General features: G+C 48.2%; 3 protein-coding genes across 3 annotated transcripts; 2 read left to right on the forward strand and 1 right to left on the reverse strand.

The window, feature by feature from the left end:
• The first annotated feature begins 8,316 nt into the window (after positions 1–8,316).
• LOC117834821 (tubby-like F-box protein 5) lies at positions 8,317–11,769 on the forward strand. Its single transcript, XM_034714339.2, has 4 exons — positions 8,317–9,391; positions 9,501–9,588; positions 10,595–10,727; positions 10,822–11,769. Exons 1-4 carry the CDS (start codon positions 8,993–8,995, stop codon positions 11,489–11,491), a joined length of 1,290 nt encoding a protein of 429 aa, XP_034570230.1. The 5' UTR covers positions 8,317–8,992; the 3' UTR covers positions 11,492–11,769.
• A 1,005-nt stretch (positions 11,770–12,774) lies between these two features.
• Positions 12,775–16,617, forward strand: LOC117834853 (universal stress protein PHOS32). Its single transcript, XM_034714341.2, has 5 exons — positions 12,775–13,414; positions 13,954–14,033; positions 14,350–14,468; positions 15,475–15,551; positions 16,281–16,617. Exons 1-5 carry the CDS (start codon positions 13,174–13,176, stop codon positions 16,304–16,306), a joined length of 543 nt encoding a protein of 180 aa, XP_034570232.1. The 5' UTR covers positions 12,775–13,173; the 3' UTR covers positions 16,307–16,617.
• LOC117834837 (basic helix-loop-helix protein 79) lies at positions 16,509–18,706 on the reverse strand. Its single transcript, XM_034714340.2, has 6 exons — positions 18,178–18,706; positions 17,831–18,058; positions 17,569–17,703; positions 17,166–17,489; positions 16,996–17,083; positions 16,509–16,675 (listed from the first exon to the last, which is right to left on the reverse strand). The coding sequence occupies exons 1-6, from the start codon at positions 18,436–18,438 to the stop codon at positions 16,638–16,640; spliced, it is 1,074 nt and encodes a 357-aa protein (XP_034570231.1). The 5' UTR covers positions 18,439–18,706; the 3' UTR covers positions 16,509–16,637.
• Positions 18,707–21,844: the final 3,138 nt, after the last annotated feature.

The raw sequence follows: 21,844 nt of genomic DNA on the forward strand, positions 1-21,844 counted from the left end.
GAAAATAAACAAAGGGAAGAAAAAAAAGGGGGGGGGGGGGGGGGGGGGGGTGGCATCGATCAAAGGGTGAGATTAAAGTATGGCCTACTTGCCTGTCAGCGTCGGCCTAAAGAGGGACCGGTGGTCATCGTGGCGAGGGAACTTGAAGGAAAAAAAAATTCTGAAATCAAACGCCAGGGACCAACGGTCCTCACCTCCTCGCTTGACGAGGTCCACTGCCCAAATAGGCTGCGAGTTAACCCCTTGATTACCATCCTTCCTAGATGTAGTTAGGTGAGCCGTTCCATCTGCATCCGCTGACTGGGCCACCACATCACGAGCCAAGATGAGGTGGCGCGTCCAGTCAGCACTGCAGGCTTGCGTGCCCAGTGAGATGGGCGCGGAGCTAGGTCTTGTTTAGTTGGTCAAATTGGGAGGTGCCAAATTACTGTGCTGGCACTGTAGCACACTGTAGCGTTTCGTTTGTATTTGTGAATTATTGTCCAAACATTGACTAATTAGGCTCAAAAGATTCGTCTCGCAAAGTACAACAAAACTGTGCAATTAGTTTTTAATTTCATCTACATTTAGTACTTCATGCATGTACCGCAAGTTTGATGTGATGGGGAATTTTCTTTTTGCATAGTGCCAAAGTTGGAAGTTGGGGGTGAAGTAAACAAGGGGCTAGTCAGCTAGAGATCAGGTTAACTTGGGCCACCTATTTTTTTGCACAGAAGATTTTTTTTTTTGCAAGAAAAAGCTTAACGTTATAGTTTTCCCATGAAGTTTAGTGCTGAGTGCTGACTGTGAAATTTGCACGCTAGGAATGCAGGATTCCAAGATGAATCATCATCACTGAGTGAGAAAAATCCTAGGTCTAGGTGGACAAAATGCTTGAGCAGTGCCAAGCTCAGCTCCTCTCCAACGTTGCCTCTTGCTTGGTCAAAAAGGGCATGAAGAAAAGAGGCTCCAATTGCGCAGCGCGGAACATGATTGGGAGCCTCATGACGTGCAAACCCAAAAATATTTTCCGGATCATGCACACCATCATGTGCTTCCGTCGAAAATTGACCATAAACCTGCACCCTTTTTGACAAACTTTCACACGTACTGTCACCTGATGCCGTCCTATCCGTATCCGGCTGGTGATTTGGAACACCGACGCCGTATTTACACACAGACCCCTGCTCATCATTGCATTAGCAGAGCCTTCCTAGAGATGATGCCTGAACATGGCGAGTTATTGGCCGCCGCGCCGGCATCCCGGCCGGGGACGAGATGGTGGTGGCGTGGGCGTGGTCACCACGTCCACGCATAGGAACGGAGCGGAACGGAATGGAATGGAATGAATGTGCTCTCGGCGGCTACCTTGTGAGTGCCCATGCCGATGCCTTGAATGCAGAGCGAGCAAGAGATGGTGCGATGATGCCAATGGCAACCCAACGAGCTGTCATCCTCATGAAAAGGGTGCGAGCACACACACCGTCTGCTATCATGTCCAGTAGGATCGGTGTTGCTGATCAGGAATTTGATCTTTGTGCTTCGTCGAGAGGGAAATTCCTCCTCCTCCTTTTTATGTGCCTTGATTGACCATTTCCTGTGTTGATTTTTTTTTCATGAGCATGAGGGAGTTTGATGTCTGATCACATGGGTGTGCAACTTGCTGAACCTATTGTGCGCTTTTTTTTAAAGATAGTGCGAGTTTCAATTGGTATAGCAGAAAAATACAAGACTACAGCTTTGAGAGGTCATAGTCAGGAAAAAGAAAAGAAAAAAAAGGCAAGAGAGCCCTCTCCATTTAGTGATAACAGGAGAGCCCCCATATTCTCCAAACCATTTATCGAATGGGCAGCAACATGCAAGAGGTTCCTGCGTGCACCAGCTACCTATGCTCCAAGCCGTTTAGCACGGAAATTTTAACGTAAAACTCACATAAAAAATATTGGTGAGAAAAAAAGGATGAGGGAAATTTTAGCATGAAAAAACGCAGCAAAACAATATGTGCCCTGATAAAGTAAAAAATCTGGATGTGGTGCATCAAATCCAGGTTTGGTGCATCAAAATGATGACTTATTCATATCTACAAGGAAATCTTATAACACACTATGTACATATAATTCCATCAGCTATAAATATAATCTAGATTTAATCCAGATTTCAAAGTGAAATGAGGTACATCCATCAGATAATGATTGATTCATATCTACAGGCAATCTTATAACACACTATGTACATAATATAGCGCCTCCAACCAAAATAAAACATACTTCTCCCTGCACCTCATATTTAGATCTCTATCCCTGAAAAGGATAACAAACAAAGTCATACTTAGTAGCCCCATTTTCAGAAGAGAGAAAACAAAAAGTTACTTTCAATCTCATGTGGACATGTGATAAGTTACTTCCGGATGCTTTTCCAAGTCATGTACAGTTACTTCATATGTCATATGAATCGGTTACAAAATTACTTCCTATGTGTTCCAAATGACTGACTAGTTACTTTCTACCTCAATTAGGTAAGATCAAAGTTACTTTCTACACCAGATTAGTAGAACACATAAAGCAGATGTGAAAATGCAAGCTATATATATGGTAAAAATGCCATGTGCATGCAATGAAATATTTTTCAAGGTACTATATCAGAGATATGGTGCCATAAAAAAAAGAAAAGTTTGTGGTAATTAAAAGAAGAAAAAAGTGCAATTGGCAATGACACTTGCAACTTCATTATATTAGAATAAGAAAACCTGTATCAAAATAAGTTACTTTCTACTGTTTCAAGTCAGTGATATGTTCATATCAGGATAAAATGACAAAAGGCACCTCACTAGATCAGATAACATATGTTTAGATTAGTTGAAGGTGTGCAAGTGATTATTTTATCCCAAGTAACAAATGTTACAGCATGACTGTGCGCATGCGGTCATTTTTATCCCAAGTAAAGCACAATTCCCATCAGCACCAAAACTTGAAAAATTATCTAAAATCCTAAAAATAGGGGTTGCATTACTAGCAAAACTGACCTAACAAAAACATGGAGTATGGATGTATAGCAAAATTGCAGCAATCATGATTGGGAGGTGGAGGTGTGTATGGTTGTGACATACCTCCAGAATATGCATCGTCACTATCTTAGTTGTACTTGAAATGTTGCAAGGAGGGGAGGAAGCTACTTTTTATCTGTTTCAACTAGGGGCAAAAAGTTACTACCTATCTAATGTAAATAGATGTATAATGTAAATAGATGTATAGTTATTTTCCAATCAGGGGAATCAGGGGAATGTTTTACTTCCTATACAAATGTAAATAATGATTAGTTACTTCCTATGTGCTTTAAACTAAGGCAATTTACTTCCTATCTAATTTAAATATATAACTAGTCACATCCTGACCGTTCTAAACCAGTGGCAAAGTACTTCCTATCTCATGTGAATAAATGAGTAGTTACTTCTAAATCTCATGAATATCAATAATAAGTTACTTCCTATCCCATATTTGTAGTAGCACATTGCCTGTTACCTCAAAATGAAAACGAACATCAAAAGAGATGCCATGAACATGTCATGCCTATAGCTAACACTATTTATTCAGGTTTTGTGATTTTGAACCAAACAACAATATGAGGTTGACTAAAGTAAGCATGGCTAAGAGATCCTGTGTAAATGGTACATAAGGATTATATTATGAGCGTTCACCAAGAGCTAAACAACAGATGCATTAGTGGCAGAGTAACATACCAAAATGCTATTGAGTATCAACATGGCATAATTGCAGGGATCATGGTGAGATGATATATGCTTGGTAGATACATGCGGCCTGTTCAGTTGTGCTTCTTTTAAGCCACTGCAAGTTGTGGCTGTTTTGCAGTTGAAGCTAGCAAGCAACAACTCAGCTACTTGGGCTTGCAGCTGCAGCTTCAGCCGCTGCAAAGTAGCACAAACGAACAAGCCCATGATGAATATGTGCCAAGCACTGATCAATTGATAGGAATAACTGATGTGGTATGCTTTAAACATAGAAAAGGAGTTGATGAAAACTTTGTACAACAGGACTGAGTTAGCAGCACTTTCAAAAAGGGCTACAAAGTAAGCTAATAAAGATATATCACCATACTTTCTAAATGAAAGGCACCTAAACTACTACTTTATTTATCAGATAAAACATCAAAAAAATTATCTGCTAATTTCATGCGCACCGGGAACTTATCTAGATCAAAACAATGACATTATGCTTAATTATTTCAATGACAGAAAAACTTGTACACAGAATCTGAATATGAAAAATCTTATAACCCTACTCCATCTTTTAGAAACAAAAAGAAATTCAGCATTTTGCTAATCACTAAATGTGTAAAATTCTATGATAAAACTAACACACCATGAAACTACAATTGGCAAACATAGCAAAAGAAAGTAGGTCCAGAAAAAATCTAGTTACTTCCTGTGAGTTTCAAAAGCTAGGTGGAAGTTACTTCCTAACTAGTGTAATGGCTAGTTACTTCCTATGTGTTTCAAATCACGGGCTAGTTACTACCTATATAATGTCAACCAATGATCAGTTACTTCCTATGTCTTTCAAATCAAAAGACTGGCTACTTCCTATTTCATGTAGATAAATGATTAGTTACTTCTAATCTCATGCAAATCAACGATTTGTTACTTTATCGTTCACATAAACAAACCGACAAGAAAGTTTATGTGTTCCTAGTTCGTTTCTCGTGTAAATATCAAACTGCTCTCGCCCAAATATAATAAATGGCACATATGAAACAAAATAAGAGATAAGTAAAACTAAATCAGAGATAAGTTACTTTATATGTGATGCAAAATTAATGTAACTTACTTCACAAAGTTACTGGTAGAATCCTAATAATTATGAGGATGTTTTCAAAAAAAAGGAGCTACTAACTAGCACAAGCAATAAAAATGATTGCAACTTCAATATAGTAATACATATTTTGATCAGCACATTTGCCACGTAAATCATCGAGCAAAAATACCAGGGCCAAAATAGAAGGGAATAGGGATTGGACAGAGCTCCAGAATAGATGTTTCCCACTGAGGGATAAAGATCCCCACCGATCAGGATACTGGTCGACCCTGACAAGTGGTCCTGCCTGACCGTCCCGTGGAGGCCAAGGCATGAAACGCGTGGAGCACAAGCCAGGAGGCCGGGCGAATCAATTCAGTTCGGATATCACGGGATACTTATTGTAAAATGACTCAGATTGCTTTCCATTAACAACTGACTAGGATTAGATCGTATCCGATTGTGACCCTAGGTCATCAGCCTATATAAGGCAGCCAGGGATTGGCCCCCGAGGGCAAATCGACTCTTCGCATCCCATACCAACAATACAATCCACCAGAACATAGGGTATTACTCTCCGGAGGTTTGAACCTGTGTAAACCTTACATCCCTATGTTACCATTCGTTCTTGGTCTCACGATCTCTCCCGCCTACAAATCTACCACGTGTGTAAACTCCTGGTGGACTGCCGGTCACTAAATCCTATAGTTGGTGCGCCAGGTAGGGGTGATTGTGAGATCCTTCCCAGCGAGCTCGATGGCATCACGCCCCGACGTCATTTTTCCCGAGAGCATGAAGGACTTCCTCGCCAATTTGATCCAGCTCCGCTTTGGGAGCATGCCGGTGGACTCCGACTCCACCGTCTTCTTTGCTAACTCGACGTCCGTCGCCAGCTCGACATCCGTTGGATCTGCTTCGACGGAGCAAGATCTTCAGCCGAGAATCATCATGCCGCTAGCCCAGCAGGTCGGCGATCTCTCTCTCGGAGAGGGCCCTACACATTCTCACGGCAACCCGCCCACCTACGCCCTTCAATCTAATCATGGGGCTCGATCACATCAGCAACACCATTGCTGAGTGCATCAACCTCTCTGAGGCGACACTACGCCCCGAAAGGTTTGTGCAGGGCTGTCCCCGTGCCCCTTTTGGCATCAAGAACTCGGCTGCCGTGTTTTCCGAAATACTCGTAGAGTCTTTCCAGATCCAATTTGACGACCCACCCGAACCCACCCAGTTTCCGGACTGCGGTGAGTTCCAGGTCCCTCGCTTCGCCCTAACCCCAAACCCTTACGGTGAGGGCGATGATGGAAGCTCTGCATCATAAGATCGGGAAGTCTTCGCTGTCTCCGCCAACGAACCTCTTCGTGACGATGAAACTTCCTCCCAGGAGGAAGGGTGCAACAAGAGGAACCGAGGCCGCGGCGGGTGCCGCCAACAGGAACGAGCCAAGCACGTTCGTGGGCCACCCGCCGCCCCCGCAACGGCCGACACACCGCCCATCTCGCCGGCACCCAATGGCACCGTCAATGGTGGCCAGGACAACGCTGGAGGTCAACGTAGGCGTCCCTTACGCGCCCGCAATCTGCAGGCCGATCTCGAGTAGGCCGATCATGAAGTCTTCGCCACACCCTAGGCCAACCTGGGGGCTATTTTTGCTGACTTAGAAAATCTTCCAGACTCGAAGCAACTGTCGTGGATCCAAGCGCATCCGTGGTTCTGCCTCGCCATGCCTCCATCGGTCGCCATGGCCACAGACTCCTCGTCCCATGATGGGATGCTGCTTGCCCTGTAGCAGGTCGGTACCAAGCAGTCGCCTCGCATCTGTTGCACCGGCGGGCCCTGCGCAACTCCTCGCATCCTCGCATCTAGCCGCGCCGGCCGCCGTCGCACGTCCTCCTCGTACATCACCCGGCCGCCACTTGCCTCGCATCATCCTGGCCGTCGCGCCTCCCAGCCGAGCCGACATGGCGGGCCGCTACCGAGCAGTCGCCTCGCATCCGTCGCGCCAGCCTGCGCAGCTCCTCGCATCCGGCCACGCTGATCCGGCGTCGCACATCCTCCTCGCGCAGTGCCCGGCCGCCACTTGCCCCGCACCATCATGGCCGTCGCACCTCCCAGCCGAGCCGACATGGCGGGCCGCTACCGAGCAGTCACTTCGCATCCGTCGCGCTGGCCAACCCTGCGCAGCTCCTCGCATCCGGCCGCAGCGACCCGGCGTCGCACGTCCTCCTCGCGTAGTGCCCGGCCGCCATTTTCCTCGTGGTATCATGGCCGTCGCGCCTCCCAGTCGAGCTGACATGGCCGCCGACGAGCCCACGCACCTCAGTACTTCCCCCAGCCTCCAACCACCGGATCCACTCTCGCAAAAGGATAGATCAGGTCGTGGGGGACCATGGATCTAGCCCCGGCGGGCCTGGTCTGGTGAGGCGGTTGGCGAGGTCGATGGCCGGCCAACGAGGACGCGGGTAGCGACAGCATGAGAGAAGAAATGCCTCGCCGCCACCTTCCTTGTAGCCGGCGGGCTTCCGTCGAAGCTGCTCAGGCAGCAGCGAGGGGTTGGAACGGAGGGAGAGGGGTGGCGGTGCGGGGGTCAGCGTATGGCCGAGTCGCCCCGGGAGGAGCGACGCGGGGGCATTGGGAAGAAGGGTCCAACAACAGCTTTTATTGTGCGATTTTTCTAAAAAAAACGTGATGTGATGGCTGCTGCTATAGTGGAAGAATCAGGAATGGGTGCAAAAGAAAATGACTAGTATATATTTCGGCGGAAGAACGTGTTGGTATTTCAAAAAAAAAAGGTAGTTTTATAGGAGAGGAAAACATTTTTATGACGACAGGATCAACTCATTGAGCTCCTAATAAATAGTGCGACTGTAAATTTTATCTGAATTCTTAGATTTTTGAGAGCCACCAAGTGAGCGATCGTGGGCTCGTGGAGTGAACTTGCAAGGAAATTTCTTGGTACGGGACATATTCCGTAAGATCAGGACGTAATTTACTAGAGCACTGTGGATGAAATGCACTTTTAGGACCACACGCGCCTTTTCCTACCCAGAAGTTCATGAATGTCGCTTTTTTCTCAAACTTACGCACATAACTTCTGACGTCAACAATTGTCACAGAAAGCACATCTGATAAATACATGTGTTAGCTTGCCATCTTCATTGCTCTGGAAGCTGTACAGCTTGTTAATTTCCCTTTCAATAGACATTCAAGTATTCACATGAAAGTTGGTCGACGTCAAGTATTCTAACCCAAAAAAGTAGCTTTACCATGCAGTAACTTGTTCAGCTACCTCATCAGTGCAGATCAACTTCAAATCCAGAACAGCAACCGGTAGAGAGCGGTTGTTGTGCGCTTGTGCGTATACAGTGTTCTACTGGAGTTACAGTATTGCATAGGATTCTTGCTGGGCGGTTGTGAGTTTTGGGAGTTGATGAGCTGCAAGTACCACACAGGAAAGATAAACACCTTGAAAAGTGAAAGCTCAGGGAAAGAAAACAAAAGCTGCCCCACCGTGCTTAAAAAAATCGTCCCCACTTTTCCCGAACCCTTTTTATCCTCAGCCTAACACAAACCCACACACAAGCGCGCAGAATTCACAAGAGCTGCAGTGAGGAGAGAGAGGGGGGAGCGGCACTGGAGAGCGGAGAGGGATAGAGCCTGGAAGGTGGAAGCCAAAATCCACAGCGTATAGAGGGAGGCAAGAGGATCTGGAGCTCCTGGGGAGAAGGAGCAGGAGCTGGGAAAATCCCATGGAAACGGTTCGCAGATGCGCAAGTGGGGCTCCTTGATCTGTTCTTGAGCGGAGAGTTTTGGTCTTTCGAGCTGCGGAGCTGAAGAAAATAGATCCTGGGGATATCGAAGTGAAGAGGGGGCTCAATTTTTCCGGCTCCCTGTTGCTGCATTGCGGCCTCCTTCCAGATCCGAGCCGCCGCACGAAGAAAGGTGGGATCTTTGCTCGCCATCTCCACAAACCCGCCCAAAATTTGGGCTTCTTGAGCTGTTCTTGGGAGTCCCGTGCTTCAAATCTGTTGAAGAAAGTCAAGCTTTTTTAGTTGGGGGGTAGATGCGGGAGTGATGTCAACTACTTTATGAGCTGTCCCCTGCAATTTTTGTGGGTTAGATTCGCTAGTTATGGCGGATCTTGCCATGGAGCACTAGCTGTTTCTTTCGGCGAAGGCGAAAGGAACTTGCCGTAAGCTGCAATGTCTCTCAAGAGCATTGTGGGGCAGCTAAAGGAGATGAGGGACGGCATCGGGAGCATGTCGAGGCGCGCCGGGGCCTCCGACGGGCGCGCCGGCCATGGCCGCGCGGGGTCGCGCCATTCTTGGCCTGGCCTGTGGTCGGAGCAGCCGCAGCCGCAGCGCCATGGCCACGGCCAGGAGGGGTCGCAGCAGCAGCATCAGGGGCGGTGGGCGAACCTACCGCCGGAACTGCTGCTGGATGTGATACAGAGGGTGGAGGCCAGCGAGGCGACGTGGCCTGCGCGTCGCCAGGTCGTGTTGTGTGCGCACGTTTGCCGTTCGTGGCGCGAGGTCACCAAGGAGGTGGTGAAGACGCTCGAGGAGTGCGGCAGGATCACCTTTCCCATATCCCTCAAACAGGTATCGACCTCCTACATCAATGTCCTCCGATGTCATGAGTTCATGGCAAGTTTACCGTGTAAGGTGTAGTGTTTGGATGCCTTGATGCTTAACTTCATACTTTGCACAGCCCGGGCCTCGCGAGCAGCCAGTGCAGTGCTTTGTGAAGAGGGACAGGGCGACATCCACATATCTCCTCTACCTAGGGCTCAGCCCATGTAAGTTCTCATGCCTGGCTGTTGATTTAGTGTTCTTGTTCAGTTGTTTTGTTCTTATCCCTTTCGTAGTAGTGTGTCTGCATGAAGATGAACTATTTTAGTTATGGCTATCTTGCTCTAGTGCCAATTTGCAAGAATAAACTCACAAATAAACATGTCCTTGCAATACAAATCTAATAATGTAAACGTGGAAAAGGAAGTTAATTCTATGGTTTATTCATTTAGTTGAATATGTGTCAAATAGGAATAGGTTTGGCATCACAAATGCCTAGTTCATGTCACGCAAACAGCAATATGGTTCTGTTCTTTTATATATCTCAAAATATTTCCTACTTCATGGAAGAGCATTGGATCCACTCATCCACAGCCTATTGCACGCCTGGATGTTTTCTTACCCTGCTTGTCTGTTTGAGCATGCTATGCAAAATTCAGCTTTGAGTTTACAATCAAGTCTCCAAGACAATCGGATAGATACCTTTTTTCCTATGCAAGAGCGTTAGTGGCTGGCTGGCTGCTAGTCTGGTCTGAGAAAGAAGCCAGCTGTAATTAGTGATCTGTGAGCGTCCCCTACAGACTGTGAGTATACCTGTCTGATCACATTGAAGTTACTTTCCTTACATTCATAGCAAACATAGCAGGGCTCAAAGATGAGCTCAACTGTTGGAAGAGCGGTGCATTATGTTTTACTAGAATAGGCAACAATGCATAATTGTGGCTATCCATGGTGTACGACTTCTATGCACATTCCTATTTGTGCCAGATGTGCACAGATATCTACTCCCTTGGCCCCGTATTAATGTGGATGTGGTCCTATCCTCTTAAAACTCGGTGTGCCATTGAGTAGGATGCATTCAGAATTGTTAAACAGCCTCCACCTCCTGTTTAGGATATAAGTCTTGATCATAATACTTTTACAATTATTTATACAGAACACCATACTGAAGCTTATATGTGCTCAATTAATGTGAAAACACATCACTTACTGGTGACTTTGTATGTTACACAGCTCTGAATGTGGAGAACGACAAGCTTTTGCTTGCAGCTCGTAAGGTCAGGCGTGCCACGAGGACTTCTTTTGTGATCTCATTGGCGTCTAATGATTTCTCTCACTCCAGTAGCACCTATGTTGGTAAACTGAAGTAAGCTTATTATGTCAACTTAAGTGACATGATCATTCTACTTTGTCTTAGTAACTTTCTTTACTAACCTCACCATTTGTTTCTCATGAATCAGGCCAAACTTTCTTGGCACAAAGTTCACAATCTTTGACAGCCAGCCTCCTTCTGATGCTGTGGTGCTACCAAACAATAAACCAAGCAAAAGGCAGTCGAAACAAGTATCACCAAGACTGCCGCTAGGCAATTACAATGTTGCTACAGTCACATATGAGCTCACCGTCCTACGCAACCGGGGACCAAGGAGAATGCAATGCACCATGCACTCAATCCCAGCCCAGTGCATTCAGGAGGGTGGGAAGTGCCCAACCCCTACTGGCACCATCCACTCACTTGATGAGCCGTCCACATTACCGAGTACCAAAGGAAAGGAACCAGCTGTAGAATTTTCGTCGACAAGCCTCAGTGCTGATCTGTCTGGGCCAGCTTGTACGAGCGAAGCGCCTCTAGTTCTGAAGAATAAAGCCCCTCGTTGGCATGAGCAGCTTCAATGCTGGTGCCTCAATTTCCGGGGGCGCGTCACGGTAGCATCGGTCAAGAACTTCCAGCTTGTTGCCTCTGTTGATCCTTCCCTCAACGTCCCCGCGGCGGAGCAGGAGAAGGTGATCCTCCAGTTCGGGAAGATAGGGAAGGATATATTCACAATGGACTACCGGTACCCGCTCTCGGCGTTCCAGGCCTTCGCGATCTGCCTGACCAGCTTCGACACCAAACCCGCGTGTGAATAACCTAAGGAGGTGTAAAGCAGGGTGCGGATCTTGCTTATGTTCAGACTTCAGATACAACCTGCTTCATGGGCGATGTAAATTCTCTGGCCTTGCTGAGCCACTGCCTGGGCAAAATGGTAGCTTGCGAGGTGGAAACAGGTAAATGACATCTGTACCATTGGAAGATTTGAGCGACCTGGTGTATCCAACTGTTAATGTATTAGGGCGCCCTATGTATTATTGTTGGGATGTTTGGCTGCTAAGTATCACAGCCTTATGGATAATGGACGTTGTGATCATCTTGCTTGCCTGCTCATTTTGAACCTTTGCTATCCAGGGTTGCGCAGATCATCGCTTGCTTCTGCTGTCTGTTCCTCAGTTTCCCTACTTGATGTTCTGATACGTAGACCTAATGCAGCATTTTGATCTGGCAATTAGTTGCATGAGACTGCTATCACGCAACTGCCATTACTGGTAGCTGGGTATCTCGCCAATCATCACGAGAGCGCCACCAGCAGGGGCATCCATGATTTGCTCCCACCCAAAAGAAAAAGGAGCGCGTGCAGCAGTTGCTCGCGGATATTCAGCGATGTGGTGCCGGCGCATCTGCCGCCATGTCTTTCCGCATCCTGGCCATCTCACTCACTGAACCCATCACCCCCCGTTGTCCGCATGATCTCGTCCGTATCCGACCGAGAGAAACAGATGTCGCTCGCCGCGTTCCGCCCCCATCACGACGGGCATGCCGCTCCATGGATGCTACATGCTAGTGCGTAGTGCCCCGTTTAGGCGGACTGTGCAGTGGCCTCTGACTGCAGCGCAATGCGCATGCGCGACAGCGCGAGCTCCCTCGCTGAAGGCAAGGAAGCCCCCTTTGTGGCTGTCTTCTTCCTCGGCGGGATGGTGCCGTGCTGGAAGCCACTTGCCTCGTCCTTGTTTGCGTGACACTGCCGCCGCCCCACGAGCACGCACTCGAGGGCAGCGCGGTGACGTGTGACCGCACACGGCGGCGGCGCCGCCGCGCGTCCCCCACGAAACGTGCGAGGCCCCCGATATGTGGCGGCTGCCCCCGTATCGCCCGTGGTTTCTCCCACGCGATGACGTGAGCCACCTCTTTTTTGACCCATGACCATGCAGCGCGCCGAGAGCTCGTACAGGAGATTCATGCCGTCACGACGTAGCAGGAGATCATCTCCGTCTACTGAACCGGATCTTCTAGAAGGAGGAGGTCGCTGACGCGATCAGGCTGCTACGGCTGGTGCCTTGCTGACATGGATGCCAGTAGGCTTGGAGAGGCACATCTTCTGATGCTGAATTTTCTTCAAACCAACGAGTCACGTCTCCTCCTGCTACCACCAGTACGCGCTGTGAATGATCAGCCGGTGATGAGACTGAATTGATCTCTTCAGCTCGTAGGAAAAACCGTAGAAATTCAAAGGGGACGGAAGGAAATTTTGATCCGCCTTTCTTCTTGGTGGCAAATTCAGAGGAATTTTCAACGAGGGAGACGACGAGTCCACGAGTCACGCCTACACGGAACCCCGCCGGGAATTAATGCGGCCGCCCTCGCCACAACCACCGCAATCCCCGTGCGGCCATATACTCGCATCCGTGAGGGAAAAGCGTGCCGTGCTCTGGGCTCCGTCGCCGCCCGCAACCGCCGTCGATAATTTCCTGAAAGGTAGGGGGAGAGGGAGCGGTCGATGGAGACGGTGGAGGAGGACGTGGAGGAGTACAGCTGGCGGGAGGTGGTGCTGCCGCACCTCGTTCCCGTGGTGCCAGACGCGCCGCCGGAGCTCGAGCGGGAGACCGGGGAGCGGCGCCGCGGCAGGGACCTACTCGTCGCCGTCGACTTCGGCCCCAACTCCAAGCACGCCTTCGACTGGGCGCTCGCGCACATCGCGCGCATCGCCGACACGGTCCACCTCGTCCACGCCGTCTCCAGTTGAGCACCTTCCCCGCCGGCCGCCGCACATACACACATCCTTCCAAACCTTACCTGCCTGCTTACTCCATCTATCTAGCTATCCTGAATTCTGAAGTAGGAGTATTAATTAACTTCAAGGCAGTTTAGATTATGCCGTAGGTTGGTGAACTTACGACTAGTTAATTAACAGTTCGAATTGTTTAGTGTGTCGACTGATTTGGACATCTGACCCCGATTTGGCGGCTTCTTCGTGTATCCAGCGTTCTGGCTTAAATCAGTTACGTCTGGGGGTCTGGTCATGCATGTTGAGCGAACCAATTATGTTTGTCTTGCTATGCATGTTAAGCATGATTGGTGATGCCACAGATTGATGAATGGAAAGGTCAGGATAGTATAGCGCTGTCACTTCAGATCTTACAAACGGGAGGTGTTTCTTCATATTTTGCATTTTGTTAAAAAAGATCAATCAAGCATCTGAACTGCATAACGCTGAAAGAGTACGTTAAATTTGTGGTCAACTGATGCTCTGGCTCAATGTGAAGTTTGATCTGTGTAGGTGTGCATAATGATATCGTGTATGAGAAAAGTCGGGAGCTAATGGAGGATCTGGCTATCGAGGCATTCAAGACTTTATTGGTGTGATCTCTTCACCCTTAGTATGTCTGCGTGTAGTTATGCTGCTTCTTATACAAGCATTTTACGTTGAACATATATAAAACATACAAGGATTTTATGTTGATAGTTATGTTTAAGACGCAGAGGGTTAATTCGCATACCTCAGTTACTGCCTTGCATTCTAGAAAAATAGTGCTAGTATATGCTAGTAAATGATTTCTGATGACTAAAATTGAGCTGATGTGAAGTATGCACATTTGTGAATTCCTGTTTTTGGTTATTTTCCACATTTTCCTCAAGGAATTAATAAGTGTGCCTTTAATTGGAAATTTATAAGGTCCGTACCAAGGCACGGATTGTTGAAGGAGATGCTGGTAAAGTTATATGCCGAGAAGCAGACCGACTGAAACCAGCAGCTGTCATTCTTGGTACACGTGGTAGAGGACTTATTCAAAGGTATACGCCTCTTAAACCATCAATTATATTTGTGCCACATTTAGACACTCAGGCCTTTTGGATTCGCTTGGGACTTGGGAGCTTATGGTACTGGGCCTCTTGACCAACTTTGCAAGTAGCAGATTTTCTTGTCATAATTCTGCTGCTATCCCATCACAATGAGATCTTCCATGCTACGTGCAATCCTAAAAGTTGTCATGCAAATGCCTTTTTCACATCTTTTGTTCGATCTACAGATCTTCTTTGGAGTATTGCCATGATTAAATTCCTGCAATACAGGTCATACACTTGTCCTGTTGCTTGTAAGTTGCGGATGCAAAAATTTTGCTCGTCTATACAACATCTACCATAATTACTCCCAAAAAAAATTCTGAGTACTGAACCACTTTTCAGTTCTGATATGAAGTCATCTTTAGGATCTCCACTCAACAAGGAAAAATATTTGTATGCTAACTTGTTAAGGGATTGCTGGCCTTAGAACGATCTACTGTTGATAGCATGAAACTCAAATTAGGGCATGTACGGTCCTCTTGTCTGGAAAATTAAAAGGTCTTCATTTATAGAAAAATATCTTGCAAGAGTCAGCTATGAAATATGCTAGCCTTTTCCCTTTTGAATGGTGTAAAACGACTCTTTATGTCCCCGTAATTCTATGCCTGGATCTCCTACTGCGGAAGTTTACTGAGAAATGCTGAGTGCTATACCCATGCTCTAATTTAATGATCCAGGTCTAATTGATCAGTATCAGAAACGGCATATTGCCTGAATTATGGTGAGGCACTTGTACAAATGCATGAAAAGACAATGGCTAGAGTGCCCTTTAAAGAACATGATAATTTGCTGAACCGATCTGAAATGACAAGAAGGATTGGGCACTAAAGCAAATGAATGCAATTGAATGTTCTTTATTATCTGTTCTTTCTACCTTTTGGTGCTAGTTCATATTTTATTGCTGAACATGAGCTGGAGATTGCATTTCTAAGTATATCTTGCCTTTGTACTGTAGTGTGCTGCAGGGAAGTGTCAGTGAGTATTGCTTCCACAACTGTAAAGCAGCACCAATTATCATTGTGCCAGGCAAAGGTTGGTTCGAGTTCTTTACTCTTGTTGCAAGCATTACATGAAAACAAGACTGGGTACCAAATAAAGGTTTTTGCTATAGTGCTATGCTACGAAGCTTAGGGATGGCTATGGATAAGTGCAAGAAGCATCTAGTCATGTTGAATCGCAAGAAAATAGTTTGTTTTATGTCTTTAAATCTATCCAGTGTCCTGTATCAAATAATTGCTAGCTATTTTGGACCTTTCTGACGGCTAAACATGTGAACAATAAAGAACAGTTTGTTTCCTCTGCACACTGAAGTCTTGTTGACGAGATCAGCACAATGGGGGGGAAGGAAAGGTTGGATCCGAGCTCCTGGTCTAGAGGGAGTAATATTATGGTTCCAGATCAACAAATTTCTAATTTATAAATGGTTTTTGGGCTAATACTTTTGTTGATCTAGCCACAATGAGAGCAAAACTTTGTTTCTGAAACTAAAATTGCTAATCAGTTCTGAACAAAGACATGTTCCGGGATTCAAAAGTAATTAGTCGTACTCATGAAAACAGAAACATGATTTAACTGGTATCTCAATGCCCTCAAATCACGTGCTCTGTGCCTCTGTCAGTTTAGGTACTCGTAAATATTGAAATAAGATTCAGCTGATATCCCAATATACTCTAATACTTTGCAGTGGTTGTTTTAGTGTATATTGTGCAAGTGAATATCCTTTACTTTCATTGCAAGTGAGGTCGAATTATGTCTTTGCAGAAGCTGGTGAACAGTCTGTGCTTTGAAGGAAGATAAGTGAGAGATGGTGGCTTCTGTTTGTTGTACTTTCAGTTTAGGTGATACAGTGTTGTATATTGTTGTTGGTTTGTTGTGGCAACATGATTTTAAGTGTTTTGTTTGTAATCTGAAGTTCTGAACCCTCTGTGTAGCTTGGCTCAGAAGGAACATTTAGAAATTGGGATTGTAGGCTTGTAGCAGACATACATAGAACACTAGAAATGTACTTGTATTGACATTGCTGACAGAATACTTCATTAGTACAGTTGCTATGAATAAAGAATCTTCAGCCACAAATTTTTCTGTGGTTAAAAGTCCAGTAACGAGGATTAATTCTTCTTACATTTCCATTTTGAGGTTGTCTAGCAAACAGTCACCTGCAAGAAAGCAGCAGCTGGATTCAGTAACTTTTTTATGCTGAAGAGAGGCACAATTCACACAAGTATGAATTTGTTCACCCAATTTTACACAAAAATTAGGCAACTATTACTCGAGGTGCTCATATTTTTGTAAAGTTCTTTAATCAGCTGCCAGATTTAACAATTCTGTGATGGCAAGTGTTCGTTCTGAACTCTAAACTGTAACCTTATTCAGGGAGGTCCTTTTTTTCTAACCCTGATCATCTAACCACTACTGTGTTTCATTGCACATGAGGCAGAGTGACTGCAGGCTTGGCGTTCGAGAAGCAGTTACTCACTTTCTACTGACTGAAACTGTGCATCAAATCCACCGAACAAATTCTGGGAGCCAATATCCCAGGCAGCAGCAGCAGCAGCTCCATTCACCTGCAGGGAGCACCAAGCACTCAATTCAGTTCAGAGAACGGAAGCTAGCAGAGTCGAGGACAACGGATTCCCGGTCACGTACGTTGAGGCACGGCTCGATCGACGGCCCGGCCGCCGCCGTCACCGGCGTGGCAGCCGACACGGGGCATCTCGCGGCGGCGGGCGGCGGGTACAGGTTGTTGACGACCATGTCCAGCCCAAAGCCGGTGGAGCCTGCTGCTGCGGACGGGTGCACCTGCTGCATGGGGTTCATCTGAAGGCAGGCCGGCTCCAGCTGCCCGGCCGGCAGAGCCATCGCGGGCAGGGCAGCAGGGTTGCACGCCTGCTTCAGCTGCCTGCCGAAGAGGTCCTCGACGATGTCGAAGCTCACCACCGGGTTGGATGCGGCGATCTTCATGGACAGGAACTGCAAGAGGAGAGGAGCCTCCGGTGAGCGATCGCACAAACTGGAAGAAGCAGAGAAGACGAAGCAGGCCGGCCAGTACCTCGACTTGCTTCTGCAGGGACTGGACGTAGTTGATGATCTCGTCGAGCATGCCGGCCTTGCCGGTGACCTTGCTGCACCCGGGCACCAGCTCCTGCAGGTATCTCATCCGCTCGCTGATCCTCTCCCTCCTCACCTGCACATACATTCGGCGATTGATTCTGAGTTCTGACAGCAGCAGGATGCATACGCAAGGTAGGATCGGTGGTGATGTGCGGCATCATCGAGCGTGCAAAATGGTAGCTGTGGCTTGTGGGTAGTACCCGCTCGGCGAGGCTGTGGCTGTCCGTGGCCTGGCCGCGGCGTGCCCGGACGTGGATGTAGTCGGTCTTCTGGCCGGCAGCCGCCGCCGTCGACGCCGCCTCCGCCTTCTTCTTGGTCCCCGCCTTTGGCCTCTCCTGCTTCCCTTTCCCGGGCGCCGCGATCTCACCGAGGCCACCCAGCTGCTGCTGCTTCCCTCTGGGTCTCTTGCTCATGTCGTTGCCATCACCCTGCCCAAGGCCAAGTTTCGACACACGCGTCAGTCAAAGACTTCAATCGAATTTGCACGGCACTACGGCAGTGCACATCTCCGGTAGAGGATTGCACCGTGATAGCATAAATCTCTCACCTTGGCGTCGAGGTACGCGTCCGGCCGCCTCTTCCTGAATCCGCCGGCGCCGGCGCTGCCGCTGCACGAGGAGGTGTCGTTGCCGTCGCCGGCGCCCGGCGCCGCCGCGGCCGGCGCGCCAAGGCTCGCGCCGCACATGGCGCCCAGGTCCGGCCACTCCTGGAGGTAGCCGAACGCGCTGCACATTGCGCCGAACTTGTCGTCGTCGAGGTCCAGCAGGCCCTGGCACAGGCTCTCGACGGTCCCCTGGCATCGCGCCATCTGCAGCCCTCCCGAGGCGATCGAGCTCAGCGCTTTGGCCTAAGCAGAAAACCAACGATGCCCGACAAGGCTTCCTTGGCTCAGCTGCTTGGCGCAGGCAGGCGCGCGCGTGAGCTGTGAGCCCCCGATGAAGAGAGAATTCGAGCAGCGTGGCTGGCAATTATGCAGGACAGGAGGTGTGTGCGCGTGGTAGCGTAGGGTGGGGGGAGGGTCTTGTGGGTGAAGCTTGCGCGTCCCTTTCGATCCCCTGCGTCTGTGGCCTCCTGGAAAATTTCCCAATCCATATATATAGGGAGAACGGCGGGTGGATGGATAGGGGAGGGCCTTTGCTTGGGGGCGATGGTACTTGCATTGGCCATGGGGAGATTGGATTTGGCCCTGCTGCCTGCCTTTAGGTGCGGTCATGTGAGGTAGGGCTGGATAAAGGGGTGTGGGGCAGTGTGTTTCTTCAGCTGGCAGATGCAGTGGCTCCTAGGGCCCCAATCTGCCGGGCGGGCCCTTTGGTTACCCATAGACCGCAACTCAGCTGTGCACGGTGCACCAAAGAATCAGCAACACCCAAAGATCAATGCTCACGAAAAACTGTTTGTTTGTTTGTTTTTGTGCTGAGAATTTCCTTATTGCATGTCACCGGAAAAACTATAGCCCCTCGTATGCTATCAATGTGTAAATTGTCTATGACACGTGGGATCCTCACGGTCAGTAGCATATCAGTTTTGTTCAAAAGGGGGTTTAGGTTCCATTCCTAGTTTCGTAGCACCTGGCTCACGCACAAGTTTTTCATAATTGACGCGTCCTGAAAAAGCTTTCCATTGGGAGGTATGAACAGGGTGCAGATTAAAACGGAAAGGCTTCTCTTCGGAGAGTCTGAGATCAGAGCATCAACTGAAACTAGCTAGGGGTTCCAGCTGTACGTGTGCTGAAAGTGAGATGCGCCCAAAATTTCTTCCTGAGGCTACAAAAGGACGATTTGGGGAGGTGACAGCTGCTCCAATAACAGCATGGACAGCTCTATCCTCTCTGCGCTGGCCGGGCCCCGGTGACTCACCAGCCACCACAGGTTACCTGCCACGTGGGCTCTCCATATTAACAGGTAAGGCCATCTCAGATTAATAAAAGTAACCCCACTGGAAATTCCCGTTTTTATGATCTCTGTTCTTGAATTGAACGATTTTGTGAAGAAAAGCACACGCAATATCTAAATGATTTTTGAATTTGATCTTATCGCCAATTTTATGTGGATACATATATAGCTACGAATCTCATCCAAACAGCGAATGATTATCAAATAAAAAAAACATTTTTCTTCGTTCAAAGTTGAAGGAAACGAAACTTTCCTTGAAAAAAAAATGGAAGCAAAGGGAGGAGTAGCACCGTGCCACTGTACACGTGCACATCGCCTGGTCCAGCAATGATCAGTCCTGACACGAATCCGGAAGCATAGCGTTCAGATCTCTATCATCGCGTTTTGAAAGGAATCGAAGCTCGAAAGTGAAGGCCAGGGCATATCGCTTCATCAGAAAATAATTGAATCTGGATGCGCAGAGACCAGAACGGGTGCCTTTCACCTGGCAGTGTACAGGATGGATGAAGGTCAGGAGGATTGCATTTTGGCGTGTGCACATATGCTTGCTCCCATTGCTCTGTTGCTCGATCCGAACGATAGCCCAAGCTTGAAACAGTCTCGCCTTGTTCTCGGACAGTAGCGACACACTGCATACATGCATACACGCATGCATGCACTTGGCGGCCCTAGCTAATGCCTGTGCTTCTGTTGTTTTTGCGGCCATGATGCCGCCGATTTGTTCGATAAACCTGAACGAATGAACTGAAGCTCAATTTTATTCGTTTTGGGGTGTAAACAAAAAGTCTGTGTTACGGTGATTGGCGAGTGGCCACCGTGCACGCTAACAGGCGGCCCTAGCGGCCCTTACTGTAAACAAGAAGAGAGCAAAGGAAGGGGACGAGAGCGAAGCAGAGAGCCAGAGACGGATGTGCCTGGCGACGTGCCGGCACCATGTGCGACGCCAGCGCCCCTCACAGGCCGCGAACTCGAGAGGCACCACGACTGCTCCGCGGCAAGGCTCCATGGCCATGGCCATCACCGGGCTGTGCCCTCTTGGAACCTTGGCGCCCATGCATTGCACCCCGAACATCTTCTGAGTCATCAGCCATGGATCGATCGCTGGAGTTCCAGAAAGAGCTACACTGCCCTTTGTATTGGCAATTGGCACGCGCACAAGTCGGCCAAAAGTACAGAGAGAAGCCCTGTTAGGTGTTAGAGCTTTGTAGATCACGAGCACACCTAACAATGCCGATGCCGACACGACGCCAACGCCAGTGTTTCCCAGTGGCAAAGCTCGTGCCCGCGCTTTGGGAGACCACGAGTATGTTTGAGCCTGTACATGTCGCAGAGCATGAAAGTGCTCACATTGTCCCTGCCCTTCCATTTTTTGCCCCGATCAAAATACGGGACATGCAGGCAAGTACGCAACCTGATCTGACCGGGCGCGGCTGCAGCCGGCGTCGTCCCCTCTCCGCAGACGAGCGCAGGCACCAGGCAGGCCGTTGGGCGCCGCTGCGAGCGCGGTGTGGGGGCGTTGTGGGTTGTCTTCTATTTGTCGCTGCCGGCGGGAGGCGGGGCAGAGGGGATCTCTGCCGGTGCAGCCGAACAGGGGCCCTGAAAGCCACCCCCTGGGCGGACACCCCACATGCGCCGTGCGTGCCGATGCCGCGGCGGGAGGGGGGTGTCGGGGCGGGGCGATGACGATCCGGCACCTCCGGCGACCACCCGTTGGCCCGGCCAGCTAACCCAACCCGACCACGGCTGGTCTCTGGTCCACCCGTCCAAGTGGCGTCCTCGCCCGGTGGACAGATGGGAGGACGACGGCGCTTGTAGTAGAGAGACTGGACAGCGTGCTGGATTAGCCTAAGCTGAAAGCAATGACGACTGGAAGAAGTGAAGCAGATTGAGCACTGCACATCTGAATGCCATTGAAAACAGCTCGATTTTAATGTACGTATATGAGAAAATTCCTCTGTTTCCAATCTGTTCTCATTAAGAGGTGGCTGTGTATGAAAATGGCCTTTTGAGAAAAACAACGTCAACGGTATCTAAATATGAGTTTGCATCAGAGAATTTTACTTTGCTCCGCTACATACGGAGTGCTCTGTTTTTTTTTTCTCTATGTAAGGCATATTAGCATTTGAAAACAATTTGTTTACTACTTCCTCCGATTCAAATTTTAGGTCGTTTTGATTTTTCTAGGTTCATAGATATTATTATCCACCTAGACATACACTATATCTAGATGCATAATAATATATATGAAACTAAAAAAGCTAAAGCGACCTACAATTTAGAACGGAGGGAGTATTAATTACTTTTAGAACAAATTATCATTTG

This window comes from Setaria viridis, chromosome 1 (assembly GCF_005286985.2).
Source record: "Setaria viridis chromosome 1, Setaria_viridis_v4.0, whole genome shotgun sequence".
Lineage (NCBI taxonomy): Eukaryota > Viridiplantae > Streptophyta > Magnoliopsida > Poales > Poaceae > Setaria > Setaria viridis.

Excerpts from the sequence above, each read along its gene's own strand:
- LOC117834821 (XM_034714339.2), top strand. The coding sequence starts at position 8,993 with ATGTCTCTCAAGAGCATTGTGGGGCAGCTAAAGGAGATGAGGGACGGC. Across the intron at positions 9,392-9,500 it reads TTCCCATATCCCTCAAACAG|CCCGGGCCTCGCGAGCAGCC; the intron begins GTATCGACCTCC and ends TACTTTGCACAG. Across the intron at positions 9,589-10,594 it reads CTACCTAGGGCTCAGCCCAT|CTCTGAATGTGGAGAACGAC; the intron begins GTAAGTTCTCAT and ends TATGTTACACAG.
- LOC117834853 (XM_034714341.2), top strand. The coding sequence starts at position 13,174 with ATGGAGACGGTGGAGGAGGACGTGGAGGAGTACAGCTGGCGGGAGGTG. Across the intron at positions 14,034-14,349 it reads AGGCATTCAAGACTTTATTG|GTCCGTACCAAGGCACGGAT; the intron begins GTGTGATCTCTT and ends GAAATTTATAAG. Across the intron at positions 14,469-15,474 it reads GGTAGAGGACTTATTCAAAG|TGTGCTGCAGGGAAGTGTCA; the intron begins GTATACGCCTCT and ends TTTGTACTGTAG.
- LOC117834837 (XM_034714340.2), bottom strand. The coding sequence starts at position 18,438 with ATGGCGCGATGCCAGGGGACCGTCGAGAGCCTGTGCCAGGGCCTGCTG. Across the intron at positions 17,490-17,568 it reads CCCTGCAGAAGCAAGTCGAG|TTCCTGTCCATGAAGATCGC; the intron begins GTACTGGCCGGC and ends CTCCTCTTGCAG. Across the intron at positions 16,676-16,995 it reads ACAGTTTCAGTCAGTAGAAA|GTGACTGTTTGCTAGACAAC; the intron begins GTGAGTAACTGC and ends GCTTTCTTGCAG.